Source organism: Notechis scutatus, chromosome 1 (assembly GCF_049901735.1).
Source record: "Notechis scutatus isolate UNSWTSFEM ecotype Mainland chromosome 1, rNotScu1.2, whole genome shotgun sequence".
Classification (NCBI taxonomy): Eukaryota; Metazoa; Chordata; class Lepidosauria; order Squamata; family Elapidae; genus Notechis; species Notechis scutatus.
Window position 1 is genome coordinate 25,241,288 of NC_142009.1, and position 19,847 is coordinate 25,261,134.

At 38.0% G+C, this 19,847-nt stretch overlaps 1 protein-coding gene across 2 annotated transcripts in view; it reads right to left on the reverse strand.

Moving 5' to 3' along the window:
* PITPNM3 (PITPNM family member 3) overlaps positions 1-19,847 on the reverse strand; it is a 142,276-nt gene that overhangs the window by 72,150 nt on the left and 50,279 nt on the right. For both annotated transcript variants that reach the window (XM_026671645.2, XM_087959082.1), the window contains exons 2-3: positions 9,219-9,305; positions 29-136 (exon numbers count right to left, since the gene is read on the reverse strand). In XM_026671645.2, the coding sequence (XP_026527430.1) occupies positions 29-136; positions 9,219-9,305 (195 nt within the window). The remainder of the gene's footprint in view (positions 1-28; positions 137-9,218; positions 9,306-19,847) is intronic.

Below are 19,847 nucleotides of genomic sequence, written 5' to 3' on the forward strand. Positions count from 1 at the left end.
TTGGACATAGGTTAAACCAAAATTGTACCTTGATTTTCATCCAGCTTTCCAATTGTCTCGATCTGCTCCACCAAGTCATTGGAATTCCACTGACTCATCCCCAGAAGGATGGCATTCTTCCCTTCAGCCACCTCCTCTGCAAAAGAGAAAAAACAATCATGTAATTTCAGTGATGACCTAGAAAGCAGAGACAAGATTAGTTCATTGACAATCAACAGAAAGCAAAATCAGCCTAAGTGGAAAATACCCAGGTTTTCCAGAGGGCTTTGCAAGGACATATTCCCCATATAATATGCCTGCCTCAAGGAGGCCTAGAATGTGACACCTCTCTTTTATTTCCAGTCATTACATTTATCACTATATCAAATTCTAGGCAGAGCACAATGATAATATCTAAAGGGTAGATATTCCAAGTGAATAGTGAACATTTATATAGGTGCCATTTTTGAATGACACAGCACCATCCTTGCTGATCTCCTGATACTAAAAGTATTGCCCTAGCTGTTGCCAGCAATTGCTTTCCACTCACAATATGACCTCACATATTATTTATTATCTCTCCTTTCCTTGTGGCTGTCCTCCATTTCAGTGGGAAACACAGAGATAAGTACAGTTGCCATCTAGCTTAACTAATGACATACTCAGGGGACTGGACTGCACAAGTTGCCTTCAGCAACTAAGACTCATTAGCACTTGTTGTGTGCTTATAGAAGGCAGAGGTAAATTGTCTATCCCTAAAGGGTTTGGATTATTGATGCAATGACTATACAGAAGATCAGACTCCAAGCACTGGAACAATTTATTACTGAAGCACATCCTAATGCTTATAAGGAGTTTGGTTGCTACAAAATATAGAGAGAGTTCAATGCTACTACCTGGAAACTAGGAATTCCCACATATGTACACTTTAAACGGGAAGGTGTTGAATTTAGGCAAATGGATGGCATGCGCTATATGTCCCACTATCTTCAGGACAAAACCAAACAAATTGAAAACATATAATCACTATTTATGGACTCCAGTAAAATGGTAAAGGTAAAGGTATTCCCTGTCCAGTCGATTCAGACTCTAAGGGCAGTGTTCATCTCCATTTCTTAGTTGAGGGAGCCAGCATTGACATTTACGTGGTCGTATGACCAGCATGATTATATGCCGAGGCGCACAGAAAGCTGTTACCTTCCCACCTAAGTGGTAACTTCTCACATTTGCATGCTTTTGAATTGCTAGGTGGGTAGGACCTGGGGCAAGCAATGGGATCTCACCCCATTGCACAACACTCAAGTCTTGAACATAGGCTCTCATCCTTCCAGGTGACCAGCTCAGTGTCTTTAACCACTAAGTTACTGCCCCCAGTGGTGGGATTCGATTTTTTTTACTACTGGTTCTGTGGCCGTGGCAGGGGAAGGATACTGTATAATCTCCAGTCAGAGGTGGTGTTTGCCGGTTCTCCAAACTACTCAAAATTTCCACTACCGGTTCTCCAGAACTGGTCAGAACCTGCTGATTACTACCTCTAGTAGCCCCCCTGTAAAATGGTACGGAGTTACAAGCAATAACCTCCTCACCTATTTATTTGTTTTAAATCAGAGGTCTCCAAACTTGGCAACTTTAAGACTTGTGGACTTCAACTCCCAGAACTGAAGTCCACAAGTCTTAAAGTTGCCAAGTTGCCAAGTTTGAGGACCCCTGTTTTAAATACTTTACATCCCATCTTATTTCCAGAAGAATTCAGGTACATTAACATGTTTAAAACTCATTTATATAAGCATTATTCTAATAATAAGAGAAATATAATCCTAACTTACAAAAGCTGCACCAGCAATAATTTCTAGAGATTAAAGTTGAAAAAGAAAAAAAAAATTAAAGCAGATCAGGAAAATATTCACCCAAAGGAAATTTTAAATAATCATTTTGCCAACCATTTAACACTGACTATCAGAAGCTGTCCACTATAATTCATAGGGTCTGCATTCACCCAGCATACTGAATCTGCTTATTGAATTAAATCATTTTTCTGGATTTGCAGAATTTATTGCACTGCCAAATAACCAAACAAGCTGGGTATACCCCAGATTCTAAGCCAGGTCCACATAAACATTCTCCTAATGGAGCTAATAGAAGTTACCAGCAATTAAGCACATGTTGTACAAATACATACATTTTTTAATCTGACTTGGATAAAAGTATCGCATGAATGTAGCCTAAGTTGTAAGACAAGAAGTAGAGCTCTCGATAATGATGGGAGAAGAGAAGAAAGACCTTCTTTGAGTTGTCTAGATCTGGGGTGTCAAACTCGCGTCGTCACTGCAGCATCACATGACATATCTGGACCTTTCCCCCCTCCACTAAACCGGGCGTGGGTGTGACCAGTGCGTGATGCATCCGGCCCGTTTGGCTGGAAGTTTGACAGTCCTGGTTTATACCATACATAATGGAAGCATTACATGTTAATGCCAACCATTTAAGATGAGGACAGAAAAAGTGAAACAAATTTATAGTCCACAAAATAGTTGTGAGATAGTCAGGTATATGTTCCTAGACAGTATCCTGTAATTATTTGCATTTGTGGAAGTTTCTGGAAGCTTGTACAGACAAGGCCATTTTTACATGCTGTAGTATGATAAAAGTAATTTAGTGGTTGGACTAGAAGACCTCCAAGGTCCCTTCCAATTCTATTATGCTATGTTCTATTCTTGAAACAACTAAGGCATAGATGGAGATAAGATCTAGATATATTAGTTATTAATAGAAGCCCAACAAAAGCTGGAAAAAGCTTTGTTTTTACTGTTCTTGTCACCCAGAAGAAGCAACTTGCATTCCCAAATTGTTAACATAAACTTCCAATAGGACTGCAGCCCGCTGCATAGCCATACCTGAGCCAAATTACTCATCCATCAAAAGTATTTGTTTTTTTTTTTTTTGTTTATTTGGATTAAGCTGCAGTTTCTTTTTTCCCAATAAACCTGTCACAGGTGATAAATAGTGGTTGATTGCTTCTACTAGTCCCTGAAATCAGATAGAAGCTTGAACATTTTTCTGGACAAAGATGCAAACTATCCAGAGCAAATCATCTGGTCTGCAACTAAATATAGCTACTTGAGACCCATTGCAAATATGGAATCTGGTTTTGTTCCAACTTAGGAAACTTTCATGAGAGCTGACTACAAGGCTGCCTTCCTTTAAATCCTCAACAGTGTAAAAAGCACAGTGTAGAGAGGAATCTGTAAGGCTCCCTTCTTTTCTTTTAGAATAACCAAAGGAAGAAAAATTCTGAAATGAAAGTATTTACTTCAAGAGTTCCTTCACAAAGCCTTTCTGTTTATCAAGAACACTGCCATTCGTTGTGTATAAAATATATCAAACTGAATTCAAATCAAGGAAAGCCATCTGCTGTCAATTCATTCATTCATTCACTGTGGAAGCATATTTATAGAATTGCTGTGTTCCATGCTTCAATAATTTACAATTTACTGGGACTGATTCTCCCTTCCAGGCATTTCATCATCATACGAACAGCCCTGAAAATCAGATCAAGATAGATCCTCTTGGAGTAATCAACTGGGTGCCCTTCGGATAGTTTCAATTCCTATAAACCTTAGTCTGTATGATCAAGAGACAGCAATTAAAGGGATCAAATTATGTGTAGGATACCAACTTGCCCAATCCCCTTTAAACCAGAATCTCTCTTCTCACAAGGGTTAAGTAGATCATGGTTCTAAAAATCCCACTAGTCTCCTGAAAACCTCATATCTTCCACATGTTTATATCTCAGAGAGTCTTTGGGATTATCATATAATCACTACAACCGATAACCACTGATGGACAAATTTATTGAAAGAGACTGACCATGAAAGAAATTGTCTGTCTTCAATTGTGCTCCAGTAAACTCCATAAACTGATTTGCAAACTGTATAAAATTGTGCATTGTATTTTTGCTGTTCTAAATTTAATGTCTTATACTTTTGATATACTCAAAATCTATGCATATACTGACATCAGTATGAAAAAAATTACAGCCATATGTAACTACTGTTTTGGCAAGATCGGGTCATTTTGTGAAGATAATTTAACTCTAGCTTCACTGTATCCATGAACCATAAGTGCTCAATTCTGCAAAGATCCTTTGCCACCACATATCCTTTTGAAATTGGCACAAAATATGAAACTGTGATAGCTTTGATTTGTAAGTGTCATCATTAGGAAATTTATTTTTTAAACTATATCTTTTTAAATAAAAAAGCAATATACCGTATTTGCCGGCGCGTATAAGATGACTTTTTGCCCTAAAAAACATGCCTCCAAGTGGGGGCGTCTTATATCGCGGTAAATACATTGTCACTCGGGTGCAAGAGCGACGGGGCGGAGCTCCGCAACTTGCGAAGCCCTTCAAGCCCAGCCGAAGTCTCTCTTCCTCCTCCTCCTCCCACCCACCCACCCACCCTCCGCCCGGCTCGGGCGCGGAGGCCAATCTGGAGGTGGGGTGGGGGTGGAGCGGAGGGTCTCTGGCGGGCCGTCGCCCAGCCAGCCCTGAGCCGCGTAATGGCCCGGGAGTGGGGGGGAGAAGGTGGTGGGGTGGACTGTGGCGCCCTCCTTCTGGGCAGCGGGGCGGGGGCGGCAATTTGCTCCTCCCGCTTCTCCCTCCCTCTTTGAAAGACCGGGAGGGCTGTGCTTGGGGGGCGGGGGTGTCCTCAGGAAGTTCCTGATGGGACCCCGCTGGGCAGGGCCACCCGGCCCCGAGCTGCTTTCCAGGGTCCCCTTGGGAATGAGTTTGCCGCGTATGAGACGCACTTTTTGCCTTGAAAAGCATGCTCCAAGTGGGGGGTCGCCTCATACTTCTGAGTATATAACAAAACTATATTTTGAGTGGAAATGTTGGGGGCTCATCTTATACGCCCAGTCATCTTATACGCCTCGCAAATACGGTAATCTGTATTAAGAATATTTGTAGACAATGCAGTGTATGTCAGTTGTTACCAAGATATGATGAAACCACAAAACTAATTTAGAAGATGTCCATTTACTACATACATATAACTATTCCCTTTGGAGGAAAGCAACATTTTCCACATTAAAAGGAGTAAAAAATACTAGGAAATTAGGCATGGGAACAAAAAGAAAAGGAAACATGAGAAAACTAGTTTAAATCAACATTATTCTACTGTACACTGCAACACACCTTTCTATCTTAACAAATCATCCTACTTCTCACCATGCTCATGTACCACATCATATATTGTTCTTTACATTTTTTTCAGAATCACATCAATTTCATCAATTATTTCCTCTTTCCTCTCCCTCTAAATCCATTCATTTTTCTTTCATATATTTGTTTTGAAATTTGATCCTCATACATGCTCTCTTTATCACAACTTATTTCTTTCACTGGTCATTCTCTTTCATATTTAATCCACTTTCATTCTTGGCCCAGAGTGTATTTTGTTTAATAAATAAATAAAAACCTTACTTTTTACTACATAATCTCCTTAAGTACTACATTCAATTTACTCATTTTATATATGCATTTTCTGCAGACAAATAGCAGTAAAATGTTCTACATTTTTTTAAAAAACCTGCCAGGCTGGAATTCTGCCTAATAATGTAGGCACTAAGGTAAACTGGATTTTTTTTTAAAAAAAAGTCATACACGTTTACTCAAAAATTGAAATTTACACTTTAAGAGAAGCTCCTGCTTGTTCCTGTGACACCTTCCTTTAAATTTCACATTATAACTTTCAAGAAGTGCATTTATCATGAGGAAAAAGAAAGCTTCTTATTGTGTCTTCCCTATTGAAGATTTTAATCTAATGCTGTAAGTGTTCTGTTTGTGCATTTTGTTTCTGCGGTGAGTTGCAGATTTAACGCTCTAGATTCCCACTGATTTAATGCTCTAATAGACAGTGCATATATATTAGAGCATTAAATCATTGAGAATCTAGACCAACCCAGGTTTTAATAATATTGTTTTTTTTTAAAGTCTTTGAATACAACAATATTGACTTTGGTCCTGTCACTACGTATCTGTGGTTGCTATGGAGAATTTGAGTCTCTGTTAAAACCTATGTCTGAGGACACATACCATTCATGCTTTAAATGACAGATCTAGCTGAGCAACCCCAAAAATAGCAGCTGCCATTTTTTCAGCAATAGTATCAAAGAAGAGAACACTGATCAGAAAATACACGAAGTCACAAAAAGATGTTTATTTTAAAAAATAGAAAAGCTTTGGTAGATCATTTTTCCACTCCCATTTCCAAAGAGTAAAAACAGTGTGCCAAGATATTTGAAGGTTGAAACTAGATTTATATTGTTATCTGTCATCAATATTTGCAGCATATCAATCAGAATAGTATTGGAAGAGAACTTACAGGTTTTCTAGTCCAATCCCTGCCCAAGCAAAAGATCCTACGCCATTTCAGATAGGTGGCTGTCCAGTCTTTTCTTAAAAAGTCTTTTCTCCAGTGATGAAGCACTCACAACTTATGAAGGCAAGCTGTTCCACTGGTTAATTGTCCTCACTGTTAGGAAGTTTCTCCTTAATTCCTCCTTGATCAGTTTCCATCCATTCTTTCTTATCCTGCCCTTCTGGTGCTTTGGAAAATAAGTTGACCCCCTCTTCTTTGTGGCAGCCCTTCAAATACTGGAATATTATCATGTCACCCCTTGGAACTTTGATGTTATATATGTTGATGGTAACAAGGTTATTTTATGCACAAAAATGGAAGGATGCTCTACTCCCTACAAATGAATGAACGGTTGCAAAAGCTGATGGAATTAGTAGAGTTGGCTAAATTGACTGCTTTGATAAAAGAAAAAAACACAAGTGTTTTTTTTCTACTTGGAAACCGGACTTTGTGCTTGAGGTGGGGAAAAAAATGAAAATTTGATGTTGGGTTTTACTGTATGATTAGATAGATCTGTTGTTATAGAAATGTCTAGTTTATACTACGGTATTATGTAAAAGTAAACAGCTGAGGTTCAATGTTATTTCTTATTCTACTGCACTAAAGGGAGTTGGAAGTCAATGCCTTTTCTTTCTTTTTCTCTTCTTCTCTACACTTTTCTCTTCCCTCTTCCCTCCCCTACTTTTCCTATAATATGCTTTTGTATTTTTCTTTTTATATTACAACTAATAAAAAGTGGGGGGAAATAAAATAAATCCAAGGAATCTTAAAGCAAAAAGTTTGAAAAAAAGAAATGTCACCCCTAGTCCTTCTTTTCTCTAGACTGGCCATACCCAATTCCTGCAATGGTTCTTCATATGTTTTTGTCTCCAGGTCTTTTAATCATCCTAGTTGCTCTTCTTTGCACTTTTTACAAAGTCTCAATATCTTTTTTGTAATGTGGTGACCAAAACAGGATGCAGTATTCCAGGTGTGGTCTTACTAAGGATTTATAAAGCAGTACTAATATTTCACATGATTTTGATTCTATGCTTCTGTTTATACAACCAAAGATTGTATTAGCTTTTGTGGCTGCTACCACACACTGCTGGCTCATGATTTTAGTTTATTATGAGCTTTTCATCTCTGCAGTGGTCCACTAATGCCCATAGCTTTTTCTAAGGCCAGCCTCAATTAAAGAGAGAACATATCTGCTGTTAAATTTAGAGGATCCAAAATTAATCAGAATGATTAAGTGGACCTCAGTTTAATTGGACCATGCCATTTACATGCAGGAAGTCAGAAATAAATAGCAGATAAATGAAAAAAAACAAATAATCCATAAAAGTTGTTTTGGTTGCAGATATCTATTATCTTTGGGAACAGTTTGCCGTTATAAAGTCTGCAAATTCCAAAATGAGTTTCGAGTCACAACATTTGAGCAAGCAATTAATTTGGCAATTTCTAAGATCCAGAGACAAATCTGAGGATAAATAACTTTTTCCCATGCCATGCTTTCACTAAGATCATTCATAGTAAAACCAAACCAAAATGCTACCTCCATTCATATATGGATGATCATATAGTAATAAATTCCATCGCAAATCCCACTTAAATTAATGCAAGCAGCAGAAAAGTTAATTTAAAGAGATATACCCAAAACTTTTGATAAAAGATGTAATCCGGCATTATCTTTCATCGCAAAGCCTTCCAAAATACTAGGTTTTAAGCAGAAGGACCTTTTACATATATGGCAGAAAATCAAAGTAAAACAATCTGTTAAATGTCCAAAAAAACCCTCTTACTAACAAAACAGCGGCATACTTTTTGAATAAGTTGAGAAGTTTCAGAGCAGGCTTTGATCTAAGAGCTTATGCCTGCTTTGAAAAGGGCATTTTTGTTTCTCTCTGTCAAGCAAAAACAAAATTGCAGAGAAGGATGGATTGTAATTTTCTCCTCACTTTATTTTTAGCTAACCTAAACTATGGTATGTGAGCCAGCCACACAGAGTCCACAGTCTAGTTTTGGCACATCAAATCTCAGCCCCTGAACAAATAGATCAAAGAGGGGAAACCATAACAAGTAACAAGCAAAAATTTACCCAACCTCTCTCAAGAAATGTATATTCAATATGACAGAAAATCTGCACTGTCTTGCTCTTAATTGGAGCAACATGTCCAACGTATTTCAACTTTTGATTCAAATATTCACTAATCCATGCAGATAGACAATCCTCTCCAAAATAAAAAACTCCAATTACTCAATTTCAGATCATCGGTGGCTACAGCACCTTCCTCTCCACTTCTTAAAAAAACAAATTAGCCATATACTTTCCTCTCTGGAGAGATTCTCCAAGTACATTACAAATTCTTTTCTGCAAAGCTGATCTACGGGAATAGTTTTCAATAAAGCCCTAAAAGGAGAATAAAACTGTAGTTTTACATTTTAAGAAAGCTAAACATAAATGTAAATGAGGGTAAAGATTCATTATCCGAGCTTAGGGGATGTCAGTGTCAGTGTTCTTCAGTTTATAAGGGTTACAGGTATGAATGTGTCAAATGAGGGTCTTATGATGGGTCAAGTGTGAGTCATCAGTGAGTCTTGTGATGAGTCACAACAGAGGAACACTGACACTGACATCCCCTAAACTCCGCTGAAGATGTTACCTAGCCTTGTTGCGAAATGTTTGGAAACCAACCCACAAGCTCAGAGAATGAACCTTCACCCTCATCCTACACCCGAGCCACAGATATTCACTACTATAAATGTAAATCTTACGCGTAGACCATGCTTGTTAAAAACCTGACAGCTCAGAACCAATGAAGAAGGATTACAAACCTCGTGCATCGAAGTATTCATCATCATCACTTTCCACTGAGTCGATGCCTTCCATGGGCCACTGGGAGCCAAACTGGTGCAATCCAACTGAAAAAGGGGAGAAATGCAATATTAGCAAACAGAGGATTACAAGATGGAGTCCAATCAAACATTCTGTATATTTAAAACCTTCCATCACTCAGTAAGCAACTTTAACATACATATATGGCTGGATATAGGTATCCATATTATCTTTGGGCACAGTTTGCCATTATAAAGTCTGCAAGGTTCCAAAATGAGTTTTTAGTCGCAACTTTAAAATATATATATAATTAAGCATATGTGAGTCTACTGAAGTTGGGTGGCTAATAAATTCAAATACATGCATACATATATCCATTTTTAAAAATTGCTGCTGTCAAATCATATTTTCCCTGGCTGTAATAATCTGTCATTTAATGCCAAAAAAAACCCCCATACTTCTTTCTCCTATGCAATTTTGATGCAGATATAACCTATTAATCAATGACTAGATATAACAATTTCCTAACTAAATAATCGTAAGAGTCTTGGCAGTAGTCATGGGATTTTGAGGATCTCTTTGTGAAGCATTAAACAAAGACTTGTATGTTTGGGAGCTTCCTCATTGCCATTGTGCCTCTGCAATCAGAAATCCGATGACACAGGAGATAAAGGACATTAAACATCAAGAGGGATTTGGAGGGGACAAATTAAGAGAAACTCTGAACAATCCACCCAGGATCAGGGGGAAAGTGGAACTGACCTATTTTATTACCCTACCATTGGAGCTACTAAAAGGAAAAGCTGCTCATTTTCCCTTGCTGGCAGAAGTCTTCGGATTTGACCCTATCAGATTGTATTTAATTCAGATGATAGTACTCAAATTGAGGGCAAGTCCAATATGCTTTAACTTTAGCCTTGGGAAATCATCATACTGGCTGACATACCTCCATTCTTTAGATAAGGGACTGCCCAGATCAACTTGCAGATTTGGGATGCCACACTACATTACAGATTTGCTTCTCAAACACATAGCATTCTAAAGAAACCTCAAACACTGACATACTGTTCATTTTATGTCCCGTTTTTCAATCAGTTTTGTCTGCCAAAATAACTCAAGTCATAAAAAAAAGATATTGAGCTGGACCTGCCCTGAGGCTTAAAGTCAAAAAAGGACAAGGCACATGGGAGATGAGAAATAGTAGGAAAAGAAGAAGAGTCAGATTGACTGTTCGAGGCCAAAATGAAGTGGTAAGCAGTAAGATGGCATTTATACATGGCTCAGTCTGGACTCATTTTAACTTACTGAAGCTCTTGCTTCAATAGAAAGTTGTGAGAGTTGTTCCTTTGGATAATAGATGGGGCCAGGTTTGTTATGGCAGATGGATGGAAGTGCCATGGGGCTCTCCAGTTCTAGGGCAACTGGAAGCAGCAAAGTGCAAAACAGATTATTTGCATCTGCCCTTTTCTTGCCATTGTAAATGTTAGATCTGGAGGTGTGGGCACAATAACGGAGACGAGGCATCTATAGTGACTCAACTCAACACTTTAATAGTGACTTCAGAACAGAACAACAACAAGGGCAGCAGCAGCTCTTTTATAGAGCTAGCTGCTGTCACAACAACCAATGAAATTGAAGTAACCACTCTAAAAGCGTCCAATCGGCGACGGCCCGTTGTCAGCCAATCAGGTCAGCCAGAATCGGCCAATCACGATTCGCTTATCCGCGGGCCAACCAGAAGTGCAGGCTTACAAGCCTGCTGCTGAAGTAAGCTAGTAGTTTTTGACGAATGAGTTTATTAGTTCGTAACAGTAAACATGTAGACAACCACACATATGTATACTTACTCTTTGTGCCCTGATCAGTGTACATTTGATGATTCATTGCAGTACGACAGCACAATTAATGTTGCTAGTTTCAGGGCAAGATTTGTTTGACTTGTACATATTTTAATTTTGTATTTTAAAACTTACGTTGCATTGTATGCTTTATTTTGATTGTGATGTTTCTGATGCAAATAAACAAAAGATCACTGTAAACAAGCCAAATGTTCTCTTCCCATTATATTTTCTGAAAAACCTGGATGCAATCTCCCAAGAGTTCATCATCCATTGATGCATGAATGAAAATGGAGTGTGTGCTACCCTTTCTTTTTCTCATTCCAAGAAATATACCTTTCTCAATGAAATTCAACAACAGAATATCAGAGACACTGACAGAATGGTATTGTAATACTTCACAGACTGATGTGAGATGGCAATAAGGAATGGACTTATGACATATCCTAAAGTCTCTCAGCTCCAATGCTTTGATGATACAAGAGGTCCAAAGCGGAAGTTCATGGCCAAATGTGTTCTTTCTTCTTAGGCTTAGGTTAGGATTTTTCCTTTTCTGTTTCAAAATTGCATCAAGTTGTTAAGAAATACTATTTCCTCTTGATGTTGCCTCAAACAGCTAGGCCAGGGTAACCTAACCTATACCAACAGCTTGTGAATAAGCACAGGAGAAGAAAAGGAGCTGCCATCTTCTCTCAATACTGATGTTTTGAGCTAAACTAGGCTTTTAGATCACTCAGAATTGGTGCTTAATTTATCTCTGTTTTAGTTTTCTCAACACTTCACTTTTTCCTTTGGTGTCATATCTTTTTAGTTCTCATTTTCATTAGTCTATAATTGCAGTGCAGCAACATCTGTAACAAATAACAATGACATTAAAATGGCAATATATGCATCATTGCATAAATGGTATGACATCACAAAGTTGATATAAGTATTGTGGTATCATTTACGTCATGCCATTATATATCATTTTGCCCTCTCTTTCATTGACCCCTCAGATGCTTATACTATGGGAGCCTTTCAAACTGATGAGGACGAACTACACAATTAACAATTAAGTGTATAACAGGACAGGAGTCACACTCTGGGTGAACATAACTAAAGAGGTTGTTACATCCTGTTCTTATTACAGGTCACAGGCTGCTATTTTAAATTTGTGTGACTCTTGTGGGCCTCTTCCTCTAATAATTAATTGTAGTTCTGTCCAAAGATCTTAACTCAATGACAAAGCACATGCTCTATGGGCAGAAGGCTCCATTGCTGAACATCTCTTATTTCTAAAGATCTTAGTGATAGATGGATTCTCAAGCAAGATAACCCTTAATAATAGATTCTAGTCAGAGTGCAGAATAGCTATTTTTTTTTTTATTATATTGATTATTCCAAAATTTTACTACACTCCCAATTCCCCAAATACAGTGAAGAAACTCATGAGTCAAACTGAGGTTATATGTTGGTACAATGCTAATCATTTGCTGTTTTCTTCCGCTTTTCATACCCAAACAATATGTTGGCATATACATGCAATCATTAATCATTCAGCTACAATTTGCTATCAACCAAATCCTCTCTCTATTTCTCCTGCAGAGCCCATTTAATATGAATACAGTAGGCTATGTTTTTACAAATTTAAGATATCCAATTAAAGCTAATGAACGTTGCTGTTATGAAGCCAGTATCTTGATGGCTTTGAAGACCCAGAACCTGGAAAATGCTAACAGCTTGGCTATGTTAAATAAAATCCATTTAATGCTGTTGTCAGACACACAAATAGCCTTTCAAATTAATCTACAAAAAAATGACAAAAACTTGCTAATTGAGCCTAAATATTATGAAGATAAATGTTAAGGGGTTGAAGGACATTCTTTTACATTTCATCTTTACCTTAAAGAAAGCAATTTTGCAGGCCTTTATTTTCAAGCTGCAAACAGACTATATCACTCAGGCAACAGTAGTGAAGGATCAATTTACTTAACACACTATTTTAAAAAAAAATACAATATGGCCATAGCTGAAACTTACAGGGATTTAACATTGGCCTTCCTGCTTAAATCCTGAGGAAAATCTGCATCTAAAAATGGTTTTTATTTAGATTCCACTGGCCCTGATGTGATTCATCCCCAAAACAAACACACCATCTATAGAAGAATTATTTCTTCAGGACTCGAGCAGGAAAGAAAAAATTAAAATCCTCCTCTATGCTTACTCAAGTCTCAATAATCATCCACAGCTGGGATTAATTGCAGTTAGGTTTCACATCTGGTTGTGAAAATGGGCCAATCAGATGCTTTTAGTCTGGAATCTCCTATTTTGCTACTCTTATCCAAGCTTTCTAAACCCACTCATTCCATGTAATAAAATTCTTTTTTAAAAAAATTACAGTACTTGAAGACATGCAGTTGGATAAGCATATGTTGCTATGCTATTTGTTTTCCAATAGCTTTACTGAACTTCATTTTACTTTCCCCCTTCCTCAAATGTTAGGTTATGGGCTTTTCATGGGACATGGTAAAGCTCCATGAATACAGAAGGTGCTATATAAATAAATATTCAAAAGACCTGGTTCACACAAGAACATATTTGTGACAGAAGCACTTATGATGCTAGCAAAGTTTGGTATATCCAAAAATAGATCCAATTCTTCTCTGCAGAAGATCAAAACAGGCAACCTTTGGCCTTGATGCTGAAATAAGAAAGAACTTCATAGTTGGGGGGGGGGGGAATAATTTGCCCTTTTCAGTTTCCTTTTATATAATATATGCATCTGATGAGGTTTCTCAATGTTATTTCATATTTCATTTGCATTTCCCCTACGTCTTTTATCTCCTCCTGGGAAGACATGATGGCTTCATAGGGCAAATATCTCTTGCTGTCATTTTCATGAACGTTATCTACTGTTTATAGGCAAAGAATGGGCCCATCACTATTTTCTCAGACAACAGCTTGCTTTTGCAAAATATTGCATCCATTTGGCCAAATGCTGCATTATCAAAACTGAACAACATGCAAACTTGGACTTCTTCAGACTCGCTGATTTGTAGACAATTTGGCTTCCTGAAGAGGGAAGGAGCTGGTAGCAGCAGGACGCCCCCACTATACAAAGTTTTCTGTATCAGGAAAACTGCCAAAGAAGGGAGAAATGTGTAAAGTTGGCATAAGGCTCGTATATTTCCATCTGTCTTAAAGAGAGGCTGCCTGTTGTAGAGAGAAAATGCTAACATTTCTAATTATCTTTCTTAACGAGAGTGACATTGGCATCAATGTGAAGGGTAGGGCTAACTGCGAATGCTATAACACAAAATGAAGACTCTCTAAGAAGTCCCGAAGCCTTAGAGATGGATTCCGACAGGGAACTGACCAGGGGTGGGATTCAAAATTTTTAACAACTGGTTCTGTGGGCGTGGCTTAGGTGGTAGGCATGGCTTGGTGATCATGTGACTGGCTGGGCGTGGCCAACTCAATATCATTCACATCGGGGCACGCATCTCCTCACCTGGCCTCTCATGACTGTGGGGATGCTGCAACAGTCGTAAGTGTGAAAAATGGTCACTTTTTTCAGTGCCATTGTAACTTTAAATGGTCACTCCACACAAGCAAAGTACCAGCAAAGGAGGGGGAAAAAACTCCAGAGACATTCCTGAGGCAGGAAGTCTAGTCATGCCAAGAACGTAATAAGGGTTAACAGAGAGGCAGTTTCTGTAAGCAACACCAGAATGTTTCCTTCCTGCCTTCCTTACAGGATTAGGCCAGAAATTTCTTCTAACAACCGGTTCTCCGAACTACTTAGAATGTTAACAACCGGTTCTAGCGAATAGGTGCGAACTGGTAGAATCCCACCCCTGGAACTGACCCTTTTTGTTAATATTCTGGACAGTGGGAAGCATTCTCCTGGGAAGCATATATATCTCCCATCGGTTTCCAAAGTTACATAAACATTTTATTAATGTGCATAAATTTTCAATAACAACATTAAGTCAACCAAAATGTCTTTGGGTACTTTGTTTTTTTTTACTGATGATATTTAGAATTGAAGTTGCTTTATCTCATGTTAATCTAAAAACATAAATATTGCAAACAAAAGAAAATAATACAATATGATATACATAAAGAGACGAGGGATCCTTGGTGCTCTCTGAGCTTTCTTATCTTCTTGCAGACATTTTATTACGCTAACTAGGTAACAGCATCAGTTACCTCAGCATCTACAAAGTCTGCAAAAAACAAGCAAACTCAGAGAGCACCAAGAACCCTTCATTTCAACCCTGAGCTACAAATATTCTCATTTATAAAGAGACTTTATACAAAGAGACTGGTGGTGTTATCAAACTGGAGAAACAGGAAAGGATGTCATGTGACTAAGAAACCCTGCACTTGGAAGACCTTTGTCTAATCTCACAGCCATTTTCAAACCACTTTTACTGAGATCCTAGCTGGGAAAAGAGGAAATAGCAATTAAGCACAACTTATTTGTCTACTAGGTATATATGTACAATACATATATACCTAGTAGACATCCCACAATGGAAGACTTAACAAAAAATTATTTAATCTCTCCCATGTGCCAAAATATCATACCGACCATCTTTGTGGTTAGACTGGCAGCAATTACAAGCATCAAATGGCTCTCCTCTTTTAAAAAAGAAAAAAGAAAAGTGGGGAGAGCAAAACACCTTATTAATTCATAAAAATTAAATCAGCCACAAATGGTTTATTGAATGGAAAGCCAGGCTTTGATTTTAATTAAGCCAAACTGGTGGAACACCTGGTAAGAACTGGCAGCCAGAAGGAAAAGCAAGATAAAAGGAGCCAAAGGGAATAATGAGTGGGTGGGAAGGCAGAATGGAATGGCACACAAAGAAAAGAGGGATGAAGGAAGGAAAGCCTCTGGCTTTGAATTTTAATGCCAGTCCCTCAATTCCACTTCCCTCAAATGCCAAGTGACTATGTCCTTAGGGCACGGAGAAGCCAGTTTAGTGTAGCAATTAAGGTGCTTGGCTAGAAATCAGGAGGCAGTGAATTCCGGCCTTCCTCTCTTAGGTATTAAAACCACTGGATGATTTTGGGCTCGTCACACTCTCTCAGCCCTACCCACTCAGAGGATTGCTTTCATGGGGAAAATAAATTTCATAGATTTGATGTTGGAGGTCTGACATCAAGAGACTGTCTGAGAAAAGTAGAAATTGATTTTGCAAAAGGAGATCTCTTGAATTTATAGCAACGTTCTCAAAGCCACTAACAATCTCCATGCTTCCTTTAGAGCATGGATTCCCAAGTGCCTCTTGGGAATCCATGAAATCAAAATTATTTGCCAGCCTATGTGGAAAACTAAGTACATTAAACATTAGTAAATATAATGTAAATATATATAAAGTGAAAAGGAGGCCCGAGAGAAAAAAAATGTTTAAGAAACACAGCTTTAGTGGGGAAAAATACCACACTGAAAGAAGGAATGCATATTAATGGCAGGAATGTAATGTATCATGAAGCCTGGCATCTCCACCCTATATTTAGCCTCAAGTTGCTGTACAAGAATGCTTCAGGACTGGGGTAGGACTGGAGTAGTCCTATCCCTAACTAAAGGGGAAAAGAAAACAGAAAAAAAGAATTAATCAGTACTAAACTCCTTATCCTTCCACCGTTCACAGAGTCAAAATAGTACAAACTGAACCCCTGCCTCACAGAGGAAGTTAAAGCTAAAAAAATTCAACTTCCTCTCCCAAACTCTTATCTCCAGACCTATTAGATATGGCAGTGTTTCTCAACCTTGGCTATTTGAAGATATATGGACTTCAACTCCCAGAATTCCTCAGCTGGAATTTCTCCCTGCTCTACTCTCTTGTTATCATTAACTTTTTAAAAATGTTTAAAATTGCAATATATTCCTCTTCTGCAGCAAAAATAACCAGTTATATTTTGGTGGCTGTGAAGTTATTGCATGTTATATTTCTTAGCTGACGAGACAACAAGTAGAATTATTTTCTATACAGCACTGCAGAATTAGTCACGTTTTCTTATACAGAAACAGAAAACTCCGTATGGGGCTTCATTCCCCCTTCCCCATCCCTCCATTTCTCTCCCCCCAACACATTCTTGTTCTGAAAAGGAAAAGGACACTGTTCTCAAACTTGATTCAGCATGCTCTGAAATGGTGAGGCATATCGTTTAACCAGCCGCATTGTAAAAGAGTTAAAATAAATTAAGGGAACAGAAACCCATTTTACTTGATTGTGGAGGATGTAGTCTGAAATTATAGCAGACAGTATCTCTATTGAAAGAATGCCAAGCTTAGATGTCATTTATAACTGGAAATTTTGGATTCCAAAAATGTCCTGGCCTATTCAAACCTGCATAAAGATGGCCATTCATCTAAGCACCAGATCCTGATTCACTCATGGAAGAAAAAGTACAGGTAGACTTCAACTTGCAACCACAATTGAACCCAAAATTTCTGCTGTTAAGTGAGACATTTGTTTTGCCCCACTTAACTTTTCTTGTCACAGTTGTTAAGAGAATCTCTGCATCAATTAGTATCCCGGTTGTTAAGTGGCTTCCCCATTGACTTTGTTTGTGAGAAGGTCGCAAAAGGTGATCACATGACTCTGGGACAAGGCAACAGTCATAAATATAAACTAGTTGCCAAGCATCTGAATTTTGAGCACATGATCTTGGGGATGCTACCAAGGTCTTAAATGTGCAAAACGGTCATCCTTTTTGTAGTGTATTCAAATATAGACTTCTAATACTACATTCCTATTGGTTAGTTAACATAGCTAAATGATTGGTTAAGAAGGGCGGTTTGCAATTGGCCGCATAAGTGGCAGGAAGTTTAAATACATGCCATTGGTTGCGAGCCGCGAGCAGCCGCTATAAAAAGGGCTGCCGCGGCTCGACTTTAGTTGAAGTTACTGGTTGCTAATAAAGAGCTGAATTCAACTCCGGTCTTTGAGTCTGCTTATTCCTGGCGACAGAACACTTTTCAATGCTGTTTTAACTTTGGATGGTCACTAAATGAACTGTTGTAAGTTGAGGAGTACCTGTATCTGTTTCCTAGATTGCAGCTGCAACATCAAGCATGCTCTGATCAAGGTGCCTGAGTAAAATATTCCTTCAATAATATGCCCATTCCATCTCTGCCAAGCAGAATCTCTCTCTCTCTTTCTCTTTTTTTCTCCCTCCCCCTCCCTCCCTCCCTCTCTCTCTCACTAATTCACTCACTCTTTCTCCTTAGCGATAGTCATCCCACTCAGCCCAATTACTAAAAATCAATTATTGCCCTCAGATCCCACAGGGAGATTCTGTCAAACAGTTCTCACTTCACAGGCACATTATAGTATCATGCTGCCTCAATAGATCCAAGTAAAAACAAAAGGCTTCTTCTCATCCCATTCAGACAGAAAAACACTTCTTAAAAATATGAAAAGAATGAGGAAGGACCTTTTTTCAGATACCTGGGTTTAACAGTAGGCATTGGACTGGGTAATTTTACATAATTTATATTTATTAACCAGGAATAGCTAATTCAACCATGGGTGCAAGTAGCCTTCTATGTGAACTTTCAGTTTGTTAAAGAACCTCTGGCAAACTCACTTATTTTCAGCAATGCTATTTTCACATGTTCCCACTTTTAAGGATACTAAATGACAGTGTTTATGTGATATGCTTAATTAATCATCTTTGGGGGTTGCACAATGCACTAAAATATATTTTAATTAAATGGGCTCAATTTGCATTACATGCTATGACACAAAAACATAATCAAATTTAACATTAAAGGAGCTTGGCGTTTTTGTATTTATGTGTGTGAATAAATTTAATGTACTTCCCCCAACTAAATAGGGCTGTCTTTATCATTAGCAAGGAATGCTGCATATTGCAGGGATAAAATTAAAACTAGTTTCCTAATATACATATATATTCTTTTTCTTATCCAGAAGTCTTGATTGATCAAAAACATAGTAGATTGTGGCACTCATATCTACAGGTCTACTTGGTAAGTTACATTTTCTTTTCTCTTTTCTTAATATTTTTATTACTTGTCCCTTTTCTATTATTCCATTTTCAACATATTATTAACTTGAAAATAAATAATGCAATCAAGTATGTATGGATATGTTTAATATATTCAGCTGCTTAATAAAGTCAATCTTCTTGTCTGAAAAAAGCCCCAATTATCTCCACTGTTCTCAGGACTGATATATTCATCCTTCCCCTCACAGACATCACATCCCTGCTAACATCCTCTGAAATAAAAACAACAAATTATAGCTACCAATCTGACACTTTTGGGATTTTGAAGAAGCAGAATATCAAGTGTAGTGATGCTTCTGAATTTTAATGTTAGGGAAGACCCCGAGAATATCACAGATGGTCCTCGAGCAAATCAACCCAAAGCTCTCACCCAAATGATCTCAAGAGTTTGCACAAATGATCCGCTCATATTATCATAATTTGGACATACTTCTCTCTCTAGGAAAATCTGTAATGCTCGGAAAGATGGAAGGAAAAAGAAGAAAAAGACACCAGCAGTACTGTAAGCTGAATGGGTTCAATTACAGTGGTGACAGATACATCAATGAAAAAGGACCAAATTGGAAACAAATCCATCTATGTAGTCACTAGGAGTTGAGACCAACTCAGTAGCACATAATTAATCAATCACCATCAACCACCAAAAAATTATCCAAGAACTGTAGATGGACTGTGTTTTGCTTCACTTGCAATGAAATTAGATAAGCTTGTTGCATTTTTGGATAATTCAGATAATTAAGAGGCTCAGAGCAGAGGTGGTAT